At 39.0% G+C, this 27,821-nt stretch overlaps 1 protein-coding gene across 3 annotated transcripts in view; it reads left to right on the top strand.

Annotated features, from left to right (window-relative positions):
• NCKAP5 (NCK associated protein 5) overlaps positions 1-27,821 on the top strand; it is a 1,523,932-nt gene that overhangs the window by 189,933 nt on the left and 1,306,178 nt on the right. The window contains exons 1-2 of one of the 3 annotated variants that reach the window (XM_044074932.1): positions 3,038-3,271; positions 4,776-5,138. The exons of 1 other annotated variant lie outside the window; for it this stretch is intronic. In XM_044074932.1, coding sequence (XP_043930867.1) covers positions 5,044-5,138 — 95 coding nt within the window. In that variant the 5' untranslated portion in view covers positions 3,038-3,271; positions 4,776-5,043. Of the gene's footprint in view, positions 1-3,037; positions 3,272-4,775; positions 5,139-27,821 lie in introns of those variants that run through there. One more of the 3 variants, XM_044074933.1, reaches the window with a different exon arrangement.

The raw sequence follows: 27,821 nt of genomic DNA, 5'->3' as shown, positions 1-27,821 counted from the left end.
GAATGGATCAAAATTAAGAAACGGGGACTGGAGGGACAAAGCAAAGACAAATATTGAAACAAATGTAGATGGAGGGAGGAAGACAGAAAGGCAGGTTAACGAAGTAATGGTGGAGATGAGCACAAAACACTTTCCTTTGTAAATCAGCAGATATGGAAGGAACCCTGAGTTGGATCATTTTTCCAGGTTTTAAGCTTTATGCTACTTTATGAATGTGTATCATGGAAACAGTGAATTTCCATAATGATTTTTGATAGGAAGGTTGTTTGAATGTATCTTCTAAGTACCACTGAATATGGATTTAATGGATTGGTAATGCTTTCAATCTTCCATATACAATCTACATATTTTCGCAGAAATTGCTAATATCAAGAAAATCACAGTAGATATGGTACTGGCATATGTCTACACCTCCCTTTTCCAATGTGCACACAATCTGCCTGGTTACAGCTTAGCAAGTCTAACCCGAGTAAATTGCCAATGATGCTCACTGTATGCTGCTCGTGCTGTGTAGATAGGCATGTTTCTCCAAGGTTCAGTACATGCAGGACCTCACAAGCTTGCCTCCCCTTCTCCAAACTGAATTCCAGTGAGCCTACATTATCCCAAACTTTAATGGAATTTTTAAATGGATGAATTTGTTTCTTCATCACAAATATGTAAATGTTATGACCATACACTTTAAAGTGTTTGCTTCCCTACTTTTTCACTGCAGCTTGATCTGAAACCCTTTGCTTCTCTTAATTTTCAGGATCTCCATATTCAGTGGTTCTTGAAGGCCATTGACTGTCAGGCACCTGGGATAACTAAGGAAGTTGCAGTATGGCAGGTAGAAAGGAGTAGAATCTCCTGCAACATCACATATGCTGCTCCCAAAAATGAATTTTAGGAATGCAGCCTAACCTTTAGACAACATGCTTGGTAATATGACATAGGGATTTGTGCAATGGTCCTACAAGGAAGGCAGCCCTGCCAAGTCCATACCTCTCAACCTCGTAGAACAAAACATCTGGGTAAAGCTGTAAATAATGGGAGACAAAGGACCAACAATAGAGAAACTTTTTAAATGTTGTTCCTTAGGAAGTTGATAGAATAATGGGTTTTGCTTTAGCATGAATTTTCTGAAGGGTATGAAACTCAAATGCCTCTCAAGATTTTCTTACTTCAACATTCAATGGTTTACCAACTTTTCTGCCAGAAAACCACAATTTTATGAAAAACAGACCAAAAATATGAGGCAGAAATCTGGACATTCTGCAAAAGTCTGTACAGTTGAGAGGTATGCTGCCTGTCTTATGACCAGCCATCACTCATTTCAGCTGTTGCCCCATTTCATGCCTTGGAGAAGTCTGACACATTTCAGGCAGACCCTCTCCAGCACACCCCACATCTTCTTCTCTAGGAAAGGTAAGCAGACATTGCAGAATCATTCTTCTCTTCCCTCTTGTCATCTCTTAAATGCAAGGGTCAGTCAAGGTAAAAACACTGAAACACCTTGTCAAAAAGTGGTCAAAGCACTCGTGATTACATTCATTGACTATACTATATCAGCCACATCTTCTTCTTCTGGACCCATGTTAAAACACATCTCAGAACTGCAGGGTGCTGAGTGCATGTAGAAAGTAGAACACAATCTTGTGCTGGACCTACATTAAACTTTGCCCTTGAGTTTCAATGGAAAGTATTTTGATCACATGTTATACCAAAGATTTTGCTTTGTGCAGATGTAACAATGTGCAATGAAGCAAATGTTATCATCTACAAAGTGTACTGAGTAAGTTTCTTAATCCCCCTAAGGAACTTGAGTAACGGAAGAGTAGGTGTGGTGCATGTAGGTAATAGAGCATATGTGGCTATGTCATAACAAACTGGAACATGCCTTTTTATAATGTACAAACAGCAATAAAACAGTATGAAACATCTCGCCTTAATAGATGTACATTATGCATTTGATATATGCTGTAAAGTGTGTGTTTACTTGGTTACAACAAAAAGGTCTTTCAAAATAATATACTAGATGTATGAGACTGGAAGAGCACAATTAGAATATGTGGATAACTCAGGGAGAGGCGAGGAATTATTTTAATAGGAGACATAGCGGCTACTCAGAACAGCCTTCATGAAGTTATTTGAGTTGAAAACTGATCACATATTCTAAAATGAATGAGACTTTTTTTTAGACATTTTTTAATAAAGGGGGAGAAAAAAGCTGTTGATACAGCTGGATATGCATTATTTCACTTATTAGGAAGTATGCAGGTCACAAGGCACATATATGTTAGAATCCATGTTTCCATGTTTATTTAGATAGTGTTTGTTTCTCAAAGAAAATAGATACAAAGGGATGCTGCCCATAATGCTTGCAGGAAGAAAGAGTTGAGTGACTGCATTCATGTTACTGCAGCAGTAGTTAGTGGTTCTTATAGCTTTTCCTGATTCATTCATTTCTCACAGTTTTTGAGACGCAGTCAAACTTCAGTGAGAATTTAGATCTATAGTACTATGAGCCGTGCATTGTAATCAGCATCTAATGTGTTTGACTGTCAAGACAAAATATTATAAATGAGTGTACAGGATGTATATCAGCAATGTTGTTTTAGCTGACTGTCCTCTTAATGGGATGCAGATTTTGTTTAGTACTGCAGTCACCAAAACAACTCATGCAACCAAATAAATGTTCATGCACATTCTAAAGACCTGAGAACTTTAAACTGTTTATTACACTTGGGGATAATGGATAACCTCACAAGTTCAAGGCCATTTTATGGGGCAAAATCAGGATATAGTAACATTATGAATCATTTTGGGGTGTTAGTTATATAAAAAGTCTTCCACAGCAAAATGTGTGCATCTTTTGTCATACAGACTACAGAGACTGATGTGTCAGTTTCTCACAACAACTGGGTGGGGTTAAAGCATTCTATAAGCACGGCATCACAGTGTTCTGTGGATATGGAATTTCATTAAATGCTGCCTTTCCTCACATAGACTGCACTTTCTGTCTGAAGGTTTGTTCTGCTTACACACCCTGTTACAACAGCCTTCAGTGATTATGAAAGAAAAAACTTGCAGTGATGTAATTAACTAGAGCCGGTAGCAGATGGTTTAGTGGGTGTTACTAAGCAGGTCTTTCAGGTTTTCAGGCTACAATTCTCAGGCCTGCAGTGTGCCTTCCTTTACCTCTGAGATGGGAGACTCAGAAGGCGGTGGTAACCTTGATTTGGATCCGTATCCAGGAACTGCACAAGCTCACTTGTTTCCATAATTACAGGTACTGAACTAATAATAACTATTAATCACCAGAAACTGAACATTTTAAAATGAAAACAAATGTCAGTGTCCATTGATACTCTGTCTGGTTTGTTAAAATAAATCATTAAGATATATTTATGGATATATAAATATGTAAAACACATTAAGCTGTCTCTCTCTTTCTCATTTTATATATAAAGACACAGAGAGTGGCAACTAGCTAGACAGAGATATAGTTAGCTGCATGTTCATGTGCGTGTACAGGCATGTGTGTGTGTGTGTGTGTGTGTGTGTGTGTGTGTGTGTGTGTGTGTGTGTGCATTTGACACAGATGTTAATTTATCACTGTGCTTTCAGCATGTGTTTATTGCAAACTGGCAGATGCATCCTATATACATTGTGTTACTGCATATGTTTAGAAATAATTGATTTCAGCACATCTGTTTTCAAATGGCAGACGAATTATGTACAGGTGTTATTACTGCATGTACTTCTTTCCTAAGTATTATTTATTTTAATGCTTAACTCACAGGCAGCATACATAGTTCAATTGTAGAGTCTCACACACACACACACACACACACACACACACACACACACACACACACACACATTCCTGAGTGGTTCAGATAATGAAGATCCACATGAGGATAACAGCAGTAATTGTACAAACTTCACTGCATTCTGTTCTACAAACTTACTTATAATGTGTATATATGCTGCATTCACTAGATTTGGGTCTTGCTGTTGCTGTGAAGGTTTTTGATTTGTCTGTAGCACAGATCTTTAAGGAGTTAGTGGTTTTGATAACTAGTAGTATACTCTGCTGAAACTGGCATGTCGGAATTACTTTTGTTTGAACAAGGTTGCCAAGATATCATTTTTCTTTCTCCTTTTCCTCATCAATATAGTAATATTCTTTCAGATCCATTGCAATGTCAAAGTAACTTAATGTAAAACAAGTCTGGTGCAAAGCCTTTATCTTATGTCAAAACAGATGTAGCCATCTGTACTGAAATGTATTCAGAATATTAGTTTTGACAGAATGCAGAGTGTTCTTCCTAGCCAGTGCTTTACTCCCCTGGATTCTGCATGTTTCACTCAAACCATTCGGATATGCCTAAATTCAATCTGCTCAATAAAACTGACTTTTAATGACATCATCAAACTCCTGGTTTGTTGCGTCCTCTGGGTTGATCACTTTAGTTCAGTTTGGTGTCTGTTCCAGGAAAACATAGCTGGATCAGCTTTCTGTACTGACTGTAGGGGTATCATCTTCAGCCATTATTTTTACTTTAATTGGTTATTTTTGCTAGTGCATTAGCTTTGGATTCCCCAGTGTTTGTATTGTGTGTGTGTGTGTGTGTGTGTGTGTGTGTGTGTGTGTGTGTGTGTGTGTGTGTGTGTGTGTGTGTCTGCACATTCAGTGAACATGCATGAATGTATACATGTACAATAGTCATTTAAATACAATGTGTATCCCAGTATACCACAGTAAGCTGAGAAATTCATGTTATTTTTAGACAAACAAGGAGAAATCTGATCAGGACCCTGGGAAGAGTCCAAACTCCTTTTTTGAAAAGTGTCATGGATCACTAAGTCTTCACCTGAGCAGCCATCACAGCAGTCAGACAACATACCTCAGTTTAACGCATCACTGGAATGATAACACCATCATTGTGAAGTGCCACCTTTGTACTGGCATCAAATGTTAGTGCTACAAGTTGAACTAAGTTTAGGGGATGGGAATGGGGACTGAACGTATAGCATTCCTGTCACCTACTGTCAGAAATGAATATGTCCTTTACTGAGACGGAATATGCTACTGAAAATGGCAAGCAGGAATGTGAAGAGAACAAAAGATGTTGCAAAACCAAAACAAAAAGGTAATTTAATGATAATTAGCTAACTAGTATTTTATGTATCATGATTCTTCTTTTAAACAGTGGACTTTGAACTTAATGCTATATTTAAATGCATCACATTTTGACATTTTGACTCCAGGTCATGATCATAGTTGTTATGGGACTATTCCTTTAATATTCCTTACACTTACTGTTAATGGTAGAGTGAACAGCATATATTGATTTATCTGTTAGAATTTGTGTTTTTCTGTTACAATTAATTGATTATGCTGACAGCATCCTACAGTACCACACTATGTCTGTATACAGTACCACATCTACGTATTATACCACGTGCTGTCTGTGTACTGTACCATGTCTGTGTACAATATTACATCTGTGTGTTATATCACATCTGTGTATACCCAAAATAATGAAGCATCTGTATGCATTGAGTATGTGTGTCTTTAAAGGAAAGTGGAAGAAACATCTGTGACAAAACTATACAATGCATGCTGTCACTACATTTAGGTATTTAGCTAGGTGGCATTACTGTTATCAGCTTATTTCCATTTAGTGTTTGACATTGGTACAGCCAGAGGACATAATGATTTGTTTGATTACACTCGGTTCCTTGTAAAAATGCAGTATTTTTCACAAATTAACAGATTTACTCAGAAATGGTTGATGCTTTCTGAATTGCCAAGAGCAGCAATGCTGAATCCCTTTATCTGATTATTGAATCAAATTCAGGATATCCACACCTCCAGGCTAGTTGCACAGCATAATGCATCTGAGATTATCCAAGTGCAACTAACTCTGGGCAAGACCGCAATCCAAATTGTAGCTTGCTACAGACCCCCCACCATGCCCCTGGATTCCCACTCCTCATTTCTTGATACACTGGAAAGTATTAGGGTACAACCCAACACCCTAATAATGGGCGATTTCAACAACCCCACCATTAACTGGGAAAACTACTCATGTACCAACTCTTTTGCTCAACGTTTTCTAGAATTCATAAATTCCAACGCCTTGGATCAACTTATTCACACCCCCACCAGGGGCAGCAATATCCTAGACCTGGTCATTACCAACATGGGAAACCGGTGTTCCACACCAGAGGTCAATTCCTCGTTGGTCAGATCCGACCACAAGCTAATCAGCCTAGACAGCCACATCCCACCCCCACCCCCAATTAGGGAAACCATTGTAAAAAACTTCTCCAAAGCCAACTTCACACTTCTTAAGACAGAAGTGGCAAACTTCATGACACTCATGCAGGCGGACAATAGAGGTATGACTGCTAAATCCTACACAAATGCACTTTATATGCACTTACACGAGTGCATGGATCATGCTATCCCTAATAGAACCAAGATGTTATCTTCCAAAAAAAGGAAGCCAATCTGGTGGTCCTCTGCCATAAACAAACTCTACAACAGAAGAAAGAAACTGTTGCAAAAAAGAGTAAAATCCCATGACTGGAGAAACTCCCTGATCAACCTCAGTAAGAAGCTGAGATCCCTCATAAAATCCTCCAAAGCTAGTTACGAAAACAAAATTGCCATTGACTCTAAAGACAACCACAAAGCATTCTATAGCTATGTCAAGAATCTCAATGGGAACACTCAGATCTGCTCTGAGTTATAGCACAATGGCACTAAATATACAGAACCAACTGATATTGCCAACATCCTAGCAGATAGGTTCAGTGCTAACTTTACCCCCCTCTCACCCCCTAGAGGGCCCATCTCTATACAGGAAGAATGCAAAGTTCCTATAATCACAGCTGCACAGGTAAAAAACACACTCTCCAAAGCCAAGAACACAGCATCCATGGGACCTAACAATATCCCAGGCTGCGTTCTACACAAACTACAGAATGAACTGGCACCCTACCTAAGTGCCATGTTCAATCATAGCCTCGCCTCAGGCTTTGTACCCACTGAATGGCGCACCGCGATGGTTATCCCACTCCACAAAGGGGGAGCCACGATGGACACTGGGAACTACCGCCTCATTAGCCTGACGAGCCTGGTCTACAAGGCCATGGAACGTATCATCATGGAACTCATAAACAAAGACATTGGTAATCTCCAAACTCCGGACCCTAACCAGTTTGGATTTGTAAAAGGCAGATCACGTCTCCTAAACCTGATTGACTTCTTTGAAGCAGTCACCAAAGCCATAGATGAGGGTAAAATGGTTCACACAGCTTATCTAGATCTCACCAAGGCTTTCAACACCATCCCCCACTCTGGAATTATAGATAAGCTCACTAAACTAGGTATAAATCCCTATGTCACAAGATGGGTTGCCAACTGGTTCACGGACAGAACCCGCACTGTGAAAGTAGCGGATTCCAAATCCGACTTCAGACCAGTGACAAGTGGAGTACCACAGGGTTCAGTCCTGGGTCCTCTCCTGTTTGGTATCTACTTCTCCGAAGTGCAGGCTAACACAGAAGGTCTTTGGCTAACAAAGTTTGCAGATGACTGCAAACTAAGAGCCATAATCAAAACTCCTAACGATGTGGACAAACTACAAAAGGGCCTCACTGAGACAGATACCAGGTGTCAAAGCCATGGCCTGAAGCTTAATGCCAAAAAGTGTATTGTCATCCCCTTTGGTAAAAACTCTGTACCCATGAACTACCACATAGCTGGTAGTCTACGTAATGCTGAAAATGTGATAAAAGACCTTGGGACACAGGTGGACAGTAGTCTCTCCTTTGATAATCACATCACCACAGTGGTCAGGAAATCCTTCTAGGTGGCTCATCTCATCACAAAAGGATTCTCATCCAGAAAAAAAGAGGTCATTGTTCCACTCTACTGATCACTCATTAGACCCATTATAGAGTACAATGCCCCTTTTGGTATGTACTTCACAAGACATCTACAACAACTGGAAAGACCACAGAAATACCTCACAAAGAGGATTACTGGCCTCAAACAGATGCCCTACGCAGACCGTCTCAAAACACTACAGCTTTACTCCTTCGCATATCGCCTACTCAGGGGCGATCTCTGCCTATCATACAAAGCTATGTCAAACCCAGAGCTGTTGGACATGCTCCACTTAAAGAAATCCCAACCCCTCCAAGCTACACGCTCTAGGGACCTAAACCTTGTCACCACAATAAACAGAACATGCTGTAGGGATAGATTCCTGTCCCAGTGACTTCCCATACTCTGGAACAGACTACCTATCTATGTCAAACAGAGCTCCTCATTAGCACTCTTCAAGAAAAATCTTGATGATTGAATGGGAAATGGGAAATTCACCCCAGGGATCACTTCTGTGGCTCTGCTTGACAGGGGCACAGGAAAATAATTTTCTTGGGTGGGGAAAGCCAGGGTACATTTTTTGGCTAGGCTTATATAGGCCCTAGGGCCAATAGCCTAGTACCTACCTATGAACCTATGAACCTATAATAAAATCCAGACTTATACATGCTAGTCTGAAAATGTAATTTCTCAGAAGAATATTCCCTTTTCTCTGATATATGGTGATCTCAGAGTTGGTGTATATAAATTCAGGGGTGTGCATGGGAGATTGCACCCCCGCAACAAAAAAGCTTAAAGAAGAAAAGTGGTTCTCAATATTTGCCCTTCTCCTTTATTTTCTGTTCTTTTTCCACATTTTTGGACTTGATTTTATAAGTCCTGACATTTAAATAGGGAGCTGTGATAGATATATCACTGATATTTGACCCAAAGAGTCAAGGAGCTTTGTGAAATGAACATTAGTTTCATTTCAATTGTTTTTAACTTCAATGAAACATTTCTTCCTGTCAGGTGTATTAGATACACACACACACACACACACACACACACACACACACACACACACACACACACTCATCCTTAAATTAGACAAGATATTCTTATGATGAAGTGAATATAAGCTGCAAATAAAGGAAGTGCTTTGGATTACTTCATTTGTTTAAAATATTGAATTGCATTATGGTGTAGATTAAGATCATTGGGTAGAAAAAGAGAGCAGGAAAGCTGACAAGGTGCATCATGTGAAGTCTTTCAAACGTTAGTACTTAAGTTTAGGTATGCATATCATGTAGGGTGTTTTATTTGAGAACAAATCTGCTGTGGATTACATTGCTGCAGTACATGGAATGCTGTGATTATAGTCCAAAATTTAGGAAAAATATAAACACGTTAAGCAAGACCCTAGTGCAAGACCCCATCTTAACAGTGTTAAAGGATGCTTAACAAAATCTTGTTAAGCACACCTAAGTGCTGTTAAGATTGGGTGTCACCCTAGGGATTAACTGCAGACAGTGTAGACTGGCAGAAAACAATGAAAGAAGGTAAATAGCTTTTGAAAGATGTTAGAACTTCATTCTGTCATACACATATGGCATAATAAATTTATAACAGCTTTTAAACCCATTAGTTTTTTAGAATGGCATTTCTTTTCTGCTTACTGTCTGACAGCAATAAAGATGCGAATGCTAATAGAACACATCCATTCAAACATTTTCTTTCATTAACTGGTATTACATGGAGCAGATAAAGCTGTGTCCACTACAAACAGTTAAGATTATGTCACTGATCATAACCCTTTATTATGTGCTCATGACATGGATGCCAAGATTTACCTTGAGTTGAATTTCTTGACACCCACATTTCAAATACATAAGTTGGTTATGACTGGAGACCCAATAATAATCCTCTATGTGGTAGCAGACAGGTATAGAATATAAAAAATGAAATATCCACATAAAATATAATAGACATCTTTGTGTGACGCAGGTTAAATGTTATGAGTAGGGAAACTTTAATATAAAAAGTTAACATACTACTTATTTGTATCTGCTGGAAACATTATGGATCATTTGGTACCATGCCCACGCAGTGTGAACTCTTATTGCACTATTTCACTATTAAGCATAGTTTTAAGGTTGATTTTATAGTTCTATGTAATGCTGCCTTGACATAAATGTCTGCGTTCAATAATCTTCACTCCTGCTCACCTCTCTCAACATATTTCTGATGGTTTCAGTTTTATTCTTTACTGCTGTCATAGCTTGTCCAGCCAACTAACCTCTCCCCTCTTCCTCTTATTTCTTTCCTAGCTTCAAGTACCATGATCAACCGGGACCCAACTACACTTCTTTCAACCAGTGTGAAGTGCACTACAGAAAAATACCATGCAGTCAGCAAAAACATAAAAAGCTAACCTGTATGTCCAACCTTTGGTATTTAAAATTGTATTGCACAGCAAGTTTGAAAACATGCTCATACATCACCAGAATCACATCTAGTTAGCTCTGACCTTCTCCCCCACCCCTTTTCGTAACATGTCTTCTATCTTTTCACAGCCCCTAATATAAGCTACCCAACTGCCTTATAGCAACAGCCTTATTTTGAGTTTGTTCAATATCTATTAAACAAACCCTTACATAGACCGAATCTAATCTGAATTTTTTCAAACTAGGAATGCTGCTGTTATAGACCTTTACTCTGCAGTTTTCTTTCTTTTTTACCTGCTCAATAGATTGTTTTTGTGGTCACAAGCTCCCACAATCTGGTCCAACCCACTCCATTAGCCCTTGCTTCTCTAGGGCACACTGTTCTCCCCTACCCTACCCCCATTTCCACCCACCCCACCTTCCTTACATTAATACTCTTTAGACCACTCCCCTAACATACCCTCCACCATCTACATCATATCACATTCACTGCAGTCACCACACCACTCCCATACTAGCTCCAGTTTCATTCACTCCTACCACCTTCCTTAAAGTAGAATAACAATACCCAAAATAACAGCCAAACTAACAAACACTGCCAACTGCAACCAATACTAGCTAAAATAACACTCTTACAAGATCAAGAAATATCATATCTATTTTCTTTTCTAACATGCTCAACCTAAATATTCACACTCAGTCAATCCTTCTAACAACCCTTATACTACTTGCACACATTACTTCATATCATAACAATCTTCCCAGCTTACTACCACATTATGCCTCCTCTACCACTCACACCACAATGCCAATACCCTCCTCTTCCCTCATCCCATCAAACCTACAAAGTAACATCTATCCCCTTACCCTTAAACCTATATTAGCCTACCACCATACCAATAAAATATTCACTAAATATGACAAGTATATAGCTAACCTTATAAAAACCAAAGTAGACATTGCCGCCAGACTATTTCTACCTGGATACATACACCCTAATGGTAGTCCAATTGATAACCATACCCCCATAACTAACCCTAACCCTTCACATAACACATCCTTCCTTCCAAGAACAGCTAATGACCTGCTCATACTAAATATGAATGTCAGAGGCATAACCAATAAAATTCATGACCTTCATGCTAACATTTCCCTATATTCCACAAATATAGTTTTATTAATGGAAACATGGCTTAAACCTGACATTCTCAATAATGGAATAGTAGCATCTGGCTATGATATCCTACGTAATGGTAGAACACCAAAGAAAGGAGGTGGTGTAGCTTTACTATTTATAAACCTAGGAAATGTACATACACACACCCTTAAAACTAAAAATTAACCCCAGAAAGAGTATCTGCATAATTGGTTGCTACTTACCACCTAGTAATAATATACCCACCCTGGAGACCCTACTTGACTGGACCTCAAAGTTCCTCCAACATGAAACCTTCATCTTGGAGTACATCAACATTGATGGGGTAAATTGTAACTCAAGCTCACCCAACAATTTCTTCAACCTCCATGGATATTATCAGCTTATCCAGTCTCCCACAAGAATTGACAAAACCACCAAAAGGCAGCCAATACTCGACTGGATCCTGACAAACAGACACACTCTCATCTGTCAGTCAAGATACCTCCCTGATAGTATAAGGAACCACTTACCAACATTTGTAATAAGACATTGCACATATCAGGAAAAGTCCACCACCAACTACCAGGTAATAAGAAACAAGAAAAACTTCAATCCATCGTGTTTTATTAATGCACTAAAGCAATGTACCTGAACTCCTCTCAAGAATCTTAACATTGACAAAGCTGTTCAGTACTTCAACTCAACCTTCCTAGATAACTTAAACACTCAAGCTCCTACTAGAAATATTAGAGTCAAGTTTAATTATGCTCCCTAGATGAGCAAGGAGACTATATCCCTGCTGAAATCCAGAGATAAAGCCTGGGATCACTGGCACAAAACTGGATCCCATTCAGATAAACAAACATACCTGGAACTCTGTAACAAGTCAATGAAGTGTGTGAAATCAAACAAAATTACCTACTACCACAATATGCAAACTAAATATCAAAATAACCCCAAAAAATTCTGGACAGCCGTTAATAACATTCTCCTTCTGGAGAAGTAGGTACCCCCTACCAACATTAACTGATACCTCACTCAGTGTTCCTACCATCTTCAACAAATTCTTCAGCGTCCGTACTGACCCTTGCTAACTCTCAAAACTGTTTATCCTCCAACCCATCTTCAAATTACCATGCAACAAGCAATGCCTTTACCTTCCATCCTGTCTCTACTGACACAGTTAAGGAACTTCTTAAGAAACTAAAACCTACCACCCTAGCCGCCAATAAACTTTGAGCTGAATTTTTGAAAATAGCTGCTGATGCCATTGCATACCCTATCTCCATACTTATCAACTGTTAAATATCTGAAAATCTATTTCCTAGGATTTGGAAAATTTCACATTCTACCACTCCACAACTCTAACTCTAAAGAGTTAACAAACTATCTGCCTATAGAAGTACTATCACCTCTGTCCAAAATACTGGAGAGGTGTATACACTCTGAACTTGTGGACTACCTCACCATCAGTAACCTTTTTGCAGACACTAAACATGGCTTCAGACCCCATCACAGCATCACAACAGCCCTTATGTCTTTCACTCACACAGTAAACAACCACAGAAATAATGGCAACTATGTCTCAGCTATCTTTCTTGACCTCTCTAAGGCATTTGATATGGTTAACCACAACAAACTCATCAATTCCCTCTCAGAACTGAATCTCAGTAAACCTACCATAACCTGGTTTCAAAGCTATTTAACAGGTAGACAGCAAGCTGTACAGTGGAGGCAAGAACTCTCCCCTTTATTACCAGTCAAACAGGGTGTTTTTCAAGGCTCCATCCTTGGTCCTTTACTTTTCTCTATCTTCACTAAACCTCCATTCCTCTTCTCTGCATGCCTCAGCCATCCAATATGCTGATGACTGAATAGTAGTCTGTTCCTCTCTGTAAGAACTACAATTACTAACACAGACCTCTTTCCTTTCTGTTGAAGAATGGCTTATCAACTCTCAACTAATACTCAACCCCAATAAAACCAAACTTCTTATATTTCATCCGAGCAGTCACTTCACTCCCTTACCCTCATTTATTATTATTTCTAATAACAAAATGGCTAACTCTCCTGTCAGTCACACCAAACTTCTAGGAGTAAAAATGGACTACAACATGAAATTTGACATCCACATTTTACTCACCATAAAGAAAGTTCATAAAAAAATTGGGTCAGGATACAAAAATAAACAATTTCGCACAAAAAACACAGGACTAAAATAGCACAAACACACCTCATCTGTTCTCTTCTGTATGCATCCCCTATCCTCACCAATCTTAGAAAGACTGATTTAACTAAACTTGCTGCCTGCTATAACAAAATTACAAAATTCACCACCAATAGCTCACATCAAACACACCACTGCTCAGCCCTTAACCAACTCAACTGGCTTGAACTTCCCCATCTTCTCCTTTACAACCAACCCCTACCAACCTATAAGATGCTGTACTACCCTGATAAAACCCCTGCACTACAAAATCTAATACATTTGTACTCTAGTATTAGGGTCCTATGTACTACAAAACCTAATACATTCATGCTCCAGTACTAGCGTCCTATGCACTACAAAACCTAATACATTTGTACTCCAGTACTAGGGCCCTATGCACTACAAAACCTAATGCATTTGTACTCCAGTATTAGGGCTCTATGCACTACAAAACCTAATGCATTGTACTCCTGTACTAGGGCTCTACGCACTACAAAACTTAACACATTCTAACCACAGTACTAGGGCCCTACGCACTACCAAACGTAATACATTCTTACTCCAGTACTAGGGCCTTACGCACTACAAAATCTACTATATCCTTACTCTAGTAATAAGGTCCTACACACTACAAAACCTAATACAGCCTTACTCCACTACTAGGGTCCTATGCACTACAAAACCTAATACATTCATACTGAAGTACTAGGGCCCTACGCACTACAAAACCTAATACATTCTTACTCCAATACTAGGGTGTTATGCACAACAAAACCTAATACATTTGTACTCCAGTACTAGGGTCCCACGCTCCAACAATAAACCTCTCCTTTAAGTCACTAAAATCAACAACTCTGCAGGAGCCTTCCTCTGTTCAGATTGTATAGCAAAAAAATGGAACACCTTGCCTACTAATATAACAGCCACATCATCTGTGGCTCAGTTTAAAAAATCACTAAAAACACACTTTCACGTAAACTTGATTTGCAACTGTGACTCCCCAGGCTAGTCTGTTTCCAACTCCATCTGCTCACCCAAGATTAACCTTCCTCCCTCACTCTCTGACTATTGACTTCTCTCTATCTTGCTGGTCTCCCTCCTCCTCATACTTCTCTCCGACTCTTGTCACCTAATACCTCTTCCAGGTAAAGAGATTTGTGCGTTCCTTTATTTGTGTCATGACCAGAACATATGGGATGTTATCTTTGGATAAACAGACTAAAGAGTTTCATTGATTGTGGTTGACATGTAACTGTTACTATTGCAATCTTAGTCTTGATTTAAATGTATAGTGTTATTCTGTTCTTAAGAAGCTGTACATGTTAATCTATGTTATAAGTGGACATTTCTCCTGGTTGATGTACAGTCTTGTGTTCTTATCTTAGATTCCATGGGTGAAAAATGTTATAGTGTTGTTCATTAGTCATGTTATTTGCAATTGTTAATGTTTGTTATATGTGGAGCGTTTCTCCCCGGGCTTCCACTGAAAAAGGACTTTTGTCCAGTCGCACATTCCTGGTAACCAAATGTAAACTAAATAAGTAAAACATTAATTAATAAAGCATTAACCCATTGAAATATTTTTCCGTTTATACCTGTATTATCACTGAAATTTATACAGTAGAAGTGCATTTGGTTCATGAGAAGGAGAATGCAGATTCCATTCTGGCCATGTGACAGTGGGTCAGCTTTTTGTTCTAATATACTAAAAGGTCTGTGGGCTTTTTCCAGTGTTGTCTACATCTGTCTTGTGGGTATGGAGAATCTGTATAACTGTCTATCAGTGAATGTTTTATGGGAAATGATACATAAGCATGGGGTCCTGTTTCATTTGCAGTTCGTGAACTACACCCAATTTCACAGCATTAAGTCACATTTTTTTCAAGTTGAGTAATAGCTTTCTGTCAGGTGTGTGTCTTCTAGACCCCATTTATAATTTTCAGAACAGGTTAGCTCAACACAGCCAAAGTTTGGAAAGCATCCAGGTTGCATCCTTGCTGTTTGTAGATGATGTTCTCCTCTTGGCCTTGTGTGACTGTGATTTTCTGCATTTCTTCTCCTATAAAAGAGCAGAGTACTTTTTGCAAATAGTGAGGGTAGCAGGTAAAGTATAATGGAACATTTGTTCAAAAGTGAGGACACTGCACAACAGATAGGTGCAGCTGCAAAATATTGTAGGTTTTGTACGTGTCAGTTTATTCCTCATCCTTTTCTGTATTGATCCTTTGGTAGTGACTAAAAAGATAAAACCATGGCTACAAAAAGAGGAAATAAGCATCCTTCTGAGGGTTGTGAAACACACTTTCCATGAGTGAGTGAAGATTTTAATTGTTAAGGAAGATTTGGAGTACATGAACATATTCTATGGATTGGGAGCTGAATGGGGTGAGTCAATTGCCATGTTCTATTTTGCCAGAGTCTACCACAATTTATTTGGGTCATTGTGTCAATGAAAAGCTTCATAAACATTTTATGAAACCATGGCCCAAATAAATTTAGTGCTTTCCCTAGTGACATCATGTCAGGCAGGGCTCCATAGCACAAGTGTAATTGCCCATTAAAGCTTATGGACAGGTCCTATGTTTTTTCCCCGAGTTTATGTTACTGAAGTTAAAGACTGCCCTTACTTATCAGTGGCATCAATGTGGGAAAAATAAATTTCAAAAGGCTTTTGCTTGTATTTATTTTTCCATTTTGGAGTAAAAAATTTGTGTTAGAATGAAGATCCTAACCAGTGCTTCCTGTACCAAATACAGAGGTGCAAAAGGTATGTCTTACTAATGTGACTAAACTCTTTAATTAAGGTTGATCGGGCCCTAATGAGGATGCCCTCAAGGTGCCTTCCATGGTAGGAACTCCAGGCACAGTCCTCTGTTAAAAGGTCCGGGAGCATATCATAGACACAGGGAAAGATTGTCTCCCTCTACTTTGTCTGGGAATGACTGGGAATCATGTACAATGAGCTTTAAGTATGGTCTATTCTGTGCAGGCTGGGCAGCTTTTATATTTGTAAGCATTTCATAGATAAAACTTTATATCTATTTTTTTTTAATGTCAGTAGATTTTGTTCATTACATTTATACTTGGAAAATGCAAAACTCTAATAAATATACCTTTATGATGCATTCTTGAATTCTACCAGTAAATGTACCTACAAGATGTTGTTTAGTACTGCCTGAGAACCAAATTGTAACAGTGAAAACTGGTGTATCATTACTACTTTGAAATCAATATAAAGCATAATTTAGTAGAAAGTTGGTTTCTTAGCATCCTTCATAATCAAAAATATACCATCAGTTATGATAGTAGGTTATACACATATTATATCGACATACATAAGAAATCTTTTATAACATAAATTGTTTTTAACAAAGAAATAATTAACTTTGACATAACATGTTTTCTGAACACAGAAAAGTGACATTTAATGAGATATTGCTGGTAAAAGAAAGCTTTACATGTGTTTTTTTTAATGTCGCACTATATATAACATAGTTTAGTTATGAAATCCTAAAACAATCATATCTCTTTTTGAAGAGAGTTTACGTTATCTTTTTATTGTGCTGCTATTTAGGGAGGTTGCGCATATGTTCCTGCATGCCTGATCACACGTCCCTGACTACATGCAGTATGCAGCCATACTGACCCAGTAGCTGCTATTAGCTTTTCCCTACACTCTTGTAGGGGGTAGCAGTGCACTAGGTCAAGCTTCCTCCCTACCCTTCCCAGTTTGGGGAACCAGCTTTGTCCATTAACTCCCATGTTCCCTGCCCTTGTCCTTCCAACACCTACTAATTTAACTTGGGTCATCTAGGTCATCGTCATGGCTTTATTCTAAAAACTACACACGAGAGTTCAAAAATACTATTTTTAATCCTTTGTTTGCATTTTTCATGTAGATACTTTTAATATTTCATGGGATGATAGATTGCTTTTGACATTTTGCTTTCACTTTTTCAATATATTGACAGCATAGAATGTTGCAGTTGATGATGAGACATTCATGAATGCATTACTCAAATATTGCACATATTATATGCACCCACTTAGATTACTACTACTGTGGCATTTAGCAGAAACAGCAATTTAAAAAATGGATATGTGAACTTTTTTAAGATGTTACCCTATGGCTCATACATGCTTTTTCATGAGACTATTAATTTACATTTACTTCTTCATCAAAGTATAATTATGAGAAACTGAAATGCTTATGTTTTTGATCTTACATTGTACTTTCTCTGCTTCTTCATGCACTTCTTCATCCACCTCATCATGATAAGTGCTTAGTTTTGCCTTGTATCTTATTCCTTCCCAAAGTGGCATGGTAAGGAAAGCCATAGTGAATTACTTTAGCCAAGCCAACTTTTTCCCATGATGACCCATAAATCCCATTTTTGTTTCCTTTAGTGACCACTGTATTGACCTAGAATGGTAGTATCATCATTTGATCTCTCCATGAGTGCTTCTAGAGACAGTGCCAGTAGGTTTCATGTTTTACTAACACCAAGAAAACAAATTTCAGAACTGCCAAGGACACAACAGACTACAGCTCCAATTCAGGTGAAGACAAGGAATAGAAGACAATATTCCAATGAAATAACTTTATTCAGTTAAGCGCTTTCTTCTCCTGCTAGAGATTTCCTCAGAACAAATGCACTATGAAAACCCAGCCCTTAAATACACGTTCTTTAATAATATTATGATACCCTCTTTAATTAACTCAATGAATTTTTAAAATTTTTTTAAAAAAATACATGCAACCAACATTGTATGTAAGTTAACCAAAAGGAATAAAAATATATGACATAAAAAACTTTTAAAAACGTTAAAAAGATCTTAATAGTAATAATTTGATTCCTAAATATAAGATAATATATACATACATTACTACATACACTTAGGCAAAACACTCAAATATCCATAAGAAAAAAACATTTTAACCCATTATGTGCTTCATCTTTAAAATACAAGCAATATTGACTGCCTCATTAATTCCAGGATATTAAATAGCATCCAACCTTAGCTGCCATCTCAATTCACTGGCATCCAAATGCAAATCAACCATTTTACCCTGAGGGTCCTTCACTATATGATCTATAATCAAAAACTTAAAAATATGTGTCCCATTGTCCTTAAGGTATCTAAATAAAGCATTGGTAATTCTTCTTAAGTCACAAAAAAGAGTTCACTTAAAGGGAAACAAAGTACTGTGTAAAAAGTTAAATGATTCCATTTGCATGTAGTTGCACTTACTTTTTTCTCTTAGCTAATCTGTGTGATTTGAACACTGCGATTTTTTTCATGCTCTTATAAGTGCTGCATTATGGTCTTTTTTTAATATAAAATGTAATGACTGGCTAAACCATTAATGATATAATGAGACAGAACATTTATTTACTTGTTTATAATACACTGTTTACATTTTTATACTAATGAACAGTACAGTTAGCTGGATATAGTTGCTTACCACATATATTAATAGGTTGTCAGTTATAAGCCCTGTTGTACTCCTCACATGAAGGGCCAAACAAAAACATACTTGTAAGGATGGGGATTCTGCCTGCTTATTTAGCAGAAAATTCTTAGTTTCCCACCTTACTGTTGTCTTTTGTCAGTTGTCTTTCTTGTTTTTTTTTTTCTTTTGTTTAATGGTTAACCTGAAAAGCAATGACATCTGACTTTTGAGGCTTTGGGAAATGCATTGCTATACTATTATGTGGTCTGTATTCCACAGAAATAAAATTACCACATTCCAAAACTTCAATCACTAGCTTTTCTTTTTCATGTTGCTACAGCATGTCATATGATGGACTCTGGTTATTGGTGGGACACATTCTGTCATATCTTAAATGTTTGCATCCTAATTTGTCTTCTTTGAAAAAAAAAACAAGTTTACCTAATATCACCTATTTTACTGTAAACTATTGCTTTTTATTCTGACATCTTCCCTCCATTTGCATTTTGTATATATTTGCTGTATGCTAAATTATGTTGTATAACTACATATGCAGTCTGTTACTGACACTGTTACTATGGCTGTGACCACCAATTCTTACCTTAACTGTTTTAAGAAATATACCTTAACTGTTTTAAGAAATATATACTGTCTATTACTCTAAAAAGTATAATACTTTACCACATAAAATGACCCTTTAAAATGTGCTTTAGGTAATATGACTATGCTCAATTCTGTTTCACATCAGCAGCTGGCTTTAACGTCACTGCTTACTTGCTGGAACGTGCACATTGTATGCCTTGTAGCTACTTGCATTCATTACATGATGCTGACAATGTTAAAAATATTTAACTCTTACAATATAATTGACTTTGGAAGTAATGTTATACATTCCATGGATTTTAGTATTTGTTATGTAGTTCTTTAGTGCACTGATGTGGATTGTTGTAGAGGGCTTGCTGTGGTTTCGATTGTCATTTCTTTTACAAACTTCTCTTTGTTCCTTAGTTTACAGTCCTTGCTGATATTAAGCAATCCTATAAGCAGTTACACAATATAATTTTAAGTATAAATATCATTCTGTGTCATAACATGTAGTGTTTGTACACATTACATGTCTGAATCAAATATGTTCTGTAACATCAGTTCTCAGCCATATTGCAGTTGCAGCATACTTGTTTTGAACTTCTATAATCTATCACTGACAACTGAAATCGATTTCTACGATCTTACTATCTAGTACGTGAGTGTTCAGTGCTCCATTTTTGATTAGGCGTACAGAAAGCAATTAAAGTTTGTACACTACTTCATGGTGGGCATAATCTGTTCAGTTAGGTACTTGGTCTCTGTAAATCGTCACCATGACATCATCTTTGGTTTCTTTTATAGTGTACATTTATTTATCTTTCCATTCCTCCCTCTTTCATATGTTTACATATGGTCTACATCTGGTCTTCAGACCAATCTCCTCATTATAATGAGTGATAATATGGCACAGTTTTGTTTTTTCAAGTTTTGCATACTGTTGTTCCTTTGGTAAGCAATGATAATATATACATACTTTATTAACCCAACTGGCAAATCAGTCTGCAGGCATAGGTCTATTTAAAAAAAAAATAGATTCAACCAGACTCTGCATAACACTTAAAATGTCTTTCTAACTGTAAACACTGGGCCAGATGTGTTGTATCCTGGTCTGAACTGCTCACTTCCCATCCAACTTTCTATTCTGCTGCATAATCAGTTTTCAGTCACTCTGTCCAGCACTTTCATACAGCATGACAGGAGACTGATACCTCTATACTGCCCATAGATGTAAAGGCCTCCTTCTTCATGTACACTGGCATGAGAGAGTGATACATCTTTCTTTTCATCCCATTATATATATTTTATGAACCATTTACCCCCTGTCTCACTCAGCATCTTGATTATATGTGCTGTGACCTCATCTGAGCCTGAAGCTTTCCATTACTTCAGTCTCCTTATCTCCTTAATGCCACTCTTAATTCTTCGATGTAGGGTTCTTTTTTTCATAGTAAGTTTAATATGGGGCAGTGCACCTCCTCTTGGTTTTCCTTCATTCAGAAAATCCTGAAAGAACTCCTGATGTTCTTCGTGTTTCACTGTTGCAATCATTACATTTGGTAATCCTGCTGGCAGGTTGCCCTCAGTCGGCCTGAATTCCAAAGTCTTGGGTCCTGTGTTGGTTGCTGTCTCCTCTTCCATGACGTCAGGTCGACAGGGGTATAAAACATGCAGCCAACGCCATTTTCGTCAGTCTTTCTTGCCGCGTGGTGCCCGAAGCAGAAGCAGTTCGCAAGTGCCAGTTGGCCGACTCCTGAGATTTTCGTGTTCGAGTTTCAGATCCGAAGTCTTCAATAAAGCTAAGTACCCCATTGGGGAAACTTTTTTTCTTGCTCCAGACCGATCTCAGAAAAAGTTAATAATTGCATTTCTTGTGGGAAGCAAATACCTCATAAGGATTTTCATTCTTACTGTATTCCTTGCCTAGGCCCTGATCACAACGTTTCTGGTTGTCGGTTTTGTGCTAGATTTAACCAACGCACTATTAAGCGTCGGTATGATTTTGCTTTAAACTATTTTGGATGCCGGTTTAATTATCCAGAAATGTAGTCGGATAGCCATCCAACTACCGGAGTTCACAAAAAACGCAAAGAAAAGGAAAGAGGTAGACAACCGAGGCCCAAAACCGATGACGAAGCTTCACTTAAGCCAGTCGCCGGTTCACCGGTTCTCAATGAGGTGCTTTTGCAGCCCCAGACGCCCGCTACTTTAGAGTCACAGGCCGCTACCGACTCCCACGTGGAGTTGACCATGCCGCTGGAAACTCAAGGTATTGGAGCCTCGGATATTATCCTTTCAGATGGGTCCGGAGCCGCTGAGCAGGCACCGGCTTCTGAGGGTGTATTCAGACCTAAACATTATTACATCAAACCAACTTCAGCTTCAAAGGCAAAGACTAAAGTACCTTCCAAAGCAAAGAAACAAACTCAAGAGCCACATGGTCAAGCCTCTATGCCCAAAAAACAGATGGTCAAAATGGTCGAAGACTTGATTACCTTGATCAGGGGTTCCCATCCCCCTCCTGAAAAGAGGCCTAGGCAAGAGACTGACTATGACTCTTCAGATCAGGTTTCCATTACTTCTGATTCCTCTTCTGATTAGGAGTATTCTCTTCCCCCCATGAGGATTCTGATGCTGAAGAATCTATACCTTCAGCTTCTCCTCCAGAGGACTATTCTTTTGGGGCACTTTTAGCACTTAAATTAGCACTTTTTTTCTCAAAATTAGCACATTATAACCCAGGACAAGTGGGTCCTAAATATCATGTCACAAGGCTATAAGTTCCATTTCCATTCCCTGCCAAAGGCAAACGGCTGGCCAGATCTGCCAAAAAATCAATGGGCAGAGGCACAAAAACAAGTCTCATCCCTCATGGACATGGGGGCCATTCAACAAGTACCAGAGCAAGAGCAGAGACAAGGATTTTACTCAAGACTGTTCTTGGTACCCAGAAAGGACAAGGCCTGGAGGCCAATACTGGACCTATTTATTTTGAACACATTCCTGGATATACCAAAATTCAAGATGTTGACTTTGCAGCAGCTTCTGCCCATGCTGGGCAAGAACGCTTGGCTTGTGACTTTAGACCCAAAAAGAGGCATACCTGCATGTCCCAATCAGACAAATATGCAGAAGAAAACTCAGATTCAAGGCTGGCTCAATGCATTACCAATTCTCTGCACTGCCCTTTGGCTTATCTACTGCATCCAGGGTCTTTACAATGCGCCTGGCACCAGTAATTGCATTCTGCAGACAAAGAGGAATACAAATATATCCTTACTTGGACGACTGTCTAATTCAAGCAGAGAACAAGGACATTCTTCTACAGCATCTGGTGTTTGTGAAAAGACTTCTAACATGCCTTGCGTACACAGTCAATGAAAATAAATCAAAACTAGTACCCTCTCAAGAGATAATATTCCTGGGTGCAAGCTTAAATACAACTGCCCAGATGGCTTATCTCATGCCAGACAAACAAAGGCAACTGACTACCTATTTCAAAATGTTGGCAACAAAGGCCCAGTTATTTGCAAGAAAAATTCTGCAGGCTTTGGGCTTCATGGCATCCTGCATCCTACTAATTCCATATGCAAGACTTCATATGAGGAAACTTCGATGGTACTTAAAAAGTGTTTGGACTCAACATTGCCACAGCCTGGAAACTATGATTACTCTCATTCCATGCCTGCAACAGGAGTTTCAATGGTGGGCAAAGGCTTGTCACCAAAACAAGGGACAGCCGTTCACATTACCCCCAGCCAGGCAGACACTAACAACAGATGCATCAGATTATGCCTGGGGGGCCCACATGGCAAGAAGATGCATTCAGGGCACATGGACCTCAAACCAAATACATCTACATGTCAATCAAAAAGAGATGCTAGTAGTTCAAAATGCCCTGACAGCCTTCAAGGACCTACTTCATCCGGAACAACTACTGATAAAGACAGACAACACCATGGTCATGTGGTATATAAACAAGCAAGGGGGAACACATTCTTACCCCCTTTGCACACTAGCCATGACTTTGTGGGACACAGCATTGACTTACCAAGTACATCTACAGGCACAATTCCTGCCAGGAAGGAAAAATACTCTGGCAGATGAACTAAGCAGAAACCTCATGGATCCCCATGAGTGGCACCTGGATCCACAAGTCTTCAGCATGATAACAAAGAAATGGGGATGCCCGGACATAGATCTATTTGCCTCCCCTCACAACTACCAACTGAAAAGATTCTGCACAAGGATTTATCATAGACAAGTATGGAAAGTGGACGCCCTATCTTTCAGCTGGAAAAAACTATCAGAATATGCATTTCCCCCTCTGCCTCTCCTCCCCAAGGGAGACAGGAGAAGCCAAAGATGATACTGATTGTCCCAGACTGGACCCACCAGTACTGGTATCCAATACTAAGGAGCTTATCTCAATGCCCAGCTTGGACCTTACCTCAAAAACCTCATCTACTGTCCCAGCAAAACAGTCAGATCCTGCACAGCCAACTCAGAACTTTAAACCTAACAGCATGGCGAATAATGTAGTCATACAAAACACACCTTTCAGTAAAGCTGTGATGGATGTCATTTTGGAAGCCAGAAGGCCTAGTACTAGAAAATCATAACGCTGGAAAATGGAAGAGATTCTGTGCTTGGAACCAGGCACAAGGAACTGATAGCTGTACCAAATATTCCTCAGATTTTGCAATACGTAACTGAGATGCTAGACAAAGGCCTATCTTTTTCATCTATTAAAATTCATGCCTCCGCCATTTCAGCTCATTAAAATGTAGAGCCACCAATCTTTTCTCATCCCTTATTAAAGCAGCACCTCAGAGGAGCAAAAAATTTAAGACCTCCAAGGAGATCACCAATGCCTGCATGGGACCTCAACTATGTCTTGGAAAAACTCACCCTGCCTCCTTTCAAGCCAGCTTCTACTGCTGATATAAAGTTTTTATCTTGGAAAACAGCTCTGCTCCTAGCAATAACTTCTGCAAGATGAGTTTCAGAGCTACAGGCACTCATGTCTGTGGAACCTTTTATCATTTTTTATCCAGACAGGGTCTCTCTGAGGACAAACCCAACATTTATGCCTAAGGTGGTGTCCAGTGTGGCTCTCAGCCAAACTATTCACCTGCCAACCTTCTATCCAAATCCACAGAACAAGGGGGAGAGAATTCTTCATTCTTTGGACATACACAGACAGCTTAGATTCTACTTGGACAGAACCAAAGTTTTCAGAAAGACAGAGCAATTACTAGTGACATATGCTGCAGGATCACAAGGAAAAGCTATCTCAAAGCAGACTATTTCAAAGTGGATAGGCCACTGCATTTGTTTCTGCTATGTACACCATGGCAAGCCAGTACCCAAGGGCATTAGGCCACACTCAACCAGAGCTGCAGCCACTTCAGCAGCCTTTCTCAGGGGAGTACAACCAAGGACATTTTAGAGGCTGCTACTTGGAGTTCAGTGCACACCTTTTCAAAGCACTATCATCTGCCATTCTACTCTAAATCCAGGGCAGGCTTTGCCACTGCAGTTCTACAGGGCCTCATAGCCACTCCTAATGCTGTTTAGCTCCAGCCTCCCAACCTTAGCTATGAGAATCTACCCAAATGTAATGACTGCAGCAGTGAAACATGAAGAACATAGTACAGTTGTGTACACTTACCATAAATGTAGATGTTCTAGTGTATTCACTGTTGCAGTCCAGGTTACCCACCCACCGTCCCCCTTCTCTTCTGATGGAACCTATCTTTCCTTCTCTGATTTATACAACCTATGTGGTGTATTTGCTTGTAGATGAAGGTAAATTTTATATTGGTGCATGTAATTATACATATATAAATTTTGCCTACCCTTTTGGGGGGCACCTGACATCTGGGGCAAGAAAAACTAAAGAAAATGGCGCTGGCTGCTTCTTTTATACCCCTGACAACCTGATGTCAGGGAAGGGGTGACAGCAGCTGACGCAGGACCCAAGACTTTGATATTCAGGCCGGCTGAGGGCAACCTGCCAGCAGGATTACCCAAATGTAATGACTGCAACAGTGAATACACTCGAACATCTACATTTATGGTAAGTGTACACAACTGTACTTTTTTCATATCTTGTAGACTTCTGAGTAGATTGTTGCTGGCATCCCTTATGAAGGCTGTTGATGATTTTTTTATATCTTTGTCCTGCAAACTGACAAGTCTATTTGAGCATCTGAAGAGTTTCTTTTCAGAAGATGGTAGAGTGGCCCTGCTGCTTTTTTTCCTTGTTTTGTGACTGCCTCTTTATTAGCCAGCCAGGATTCATTCTTAGCCTGCTTCATTTCTATGTTTTACTTTTTCCTCCACTCATTCCTTCTTCTGATAGCTTCCTAAACTTCAGCATTTCACCATCGCCTTTCCCTTTTTACCGTATTTCTATACCTGGCTCAGTCACAGATCTGTTCTATAGTCTTCACACAGGCTGTTTTGAGACACTGACATTTTTTTTACTCCACCTATTTCCTCATCTTCTTGAGATGCTAGAACACTGAGTCTTACCTTAAACTCTTACTCTCTCTCCTGTCAACTTCCAGATGTTCAGCCTAGTTTCTATTGAACTTAGTGCATTTTCTGACCACTATTTGCAACTGATTGTGACTGACAGTGGTTTATGTTGTAGGACAACTGTTTCACTGGGGATAATTATGCAATCTCTGCCTCTAACTCAGTTTTCTTTCCTTACTAGTAGGATATCTCCCTGAGTTGCATATTGAGAATTCTTGCATATGCTTTTGTGACGGTCTCTTTTTTGAATTATTTTTTGGAAATTATCAAACCATATGCCAAACATCTAAAGCTGCCTTTCCTTCTTTATTCATGTCATCCATTCCTGTAGACCCAGGCAGTCCTCATATCTTGTTCTGCCTGTTCTATCTGAACATTTAAATCCTACATAATGAACAACTCCTAATGTCCTGCTTTATCTGATAAATCCCACAACCGCTGCCTGAATGTACTATTTTTCTCACCATCATAGGCTGAGATTAGACAAAAAAGAAGCAGGAAAAAAGCAAAGAGCAAATACAATCAGAAGAAAAAATAGGAATAACTGTTAGGGAGATAAAACATTTTAGACACATATTAAAAAAGAAATGAAACATGGGAGGAATATGTAACTACATATATATGCTCCATGGTCTAGCATACATCAAATGCTGCTTCTGACCTTCTCTTCATTGATTTTTAACTAATTCTCTGGCCTTTCCATCTCTTCTTTACAATTTACTTTGTTCTCATTTTCAACAGAAAGTAGACTCGCAACTAATTAATTTTATTGCTATTCTTTATTCTGGTGCCTGGTTACCACAAATCTATCCCTAATTCTGACAACATCTCACACTGTCTTTAGAAGACTATCCCTCACCACAATTCTCACACCATTTCTAGTCTGTATTCCCCTTGAGTTGTAGACTCTGGATCCCAAGCCCAGTGGCTTTGCTGCACTGCCCTTACACCTGGTCTCCTGGATACTCAGGATGTCCAGTCTATGCCTTACCATCAGTGACCCTATACTCACTGCAGTCCTTATTTCATTTTTGACATGTTGATTTTGGTTTTATATCCAGTTGTTACTTAACAGAGCTACCCTAATTAAACCAGGCTGGGTAACTGGACACTGGAAAGCCTGTAGGTGATTGAGTCATGGTTAGTTAGTTTTATGGTGAGCAGACCCTGGCTAACAAGGCACATAGGCAGCTCCTACCATTAGTATACATCTCTGGCATAGGTCAGAGCAGGCTGGGTCCTCAACGCCCTTATCACTGATAAATCCCCATGCCCATTATTGGTGGCATTGGTCTACATGAACCAATCACCTAGAGCCAATACACTGTCTAGCGGTTATCCCTTACACTGTGCACTGCTTCTGATTCATTTCATTCTTATCTAGAGGGTACTGCAGACCACAGCTGATACCTAAAGTGGTTGGTCTACAGAACTCTTACCTGATAAGAACAGAAGGCTATATAATTTGTGGTGAAGTGAATATTTCACAAAACAATCTACCGATTTTGCTACAGAGAGTTGGAAAAGCATATTGATTTTCTGATGCCTTACACAGGTCATGAATGAGACAAGTA

The sequence above is a fragment of the Protopterus annectens genome, chromosome 6.part0, assembly GCF_019279795.1.
Source record: "Protopterus annectens isolate FY-2018-M chromosome 6.part0, PAN1.0, whole genome shotgun sequence".
Lineage (NCBI taxonomy): Eukaryota > Metazoa > Chordata > Ceratodontiformes > Protopteridae > Protopterus > Protopterus annectens.
The sequence above is the reverse complement of the archived record's forward strand: the minus strand, read 5'-3'. Positions and strand labels throughout refer to the sequence as shown.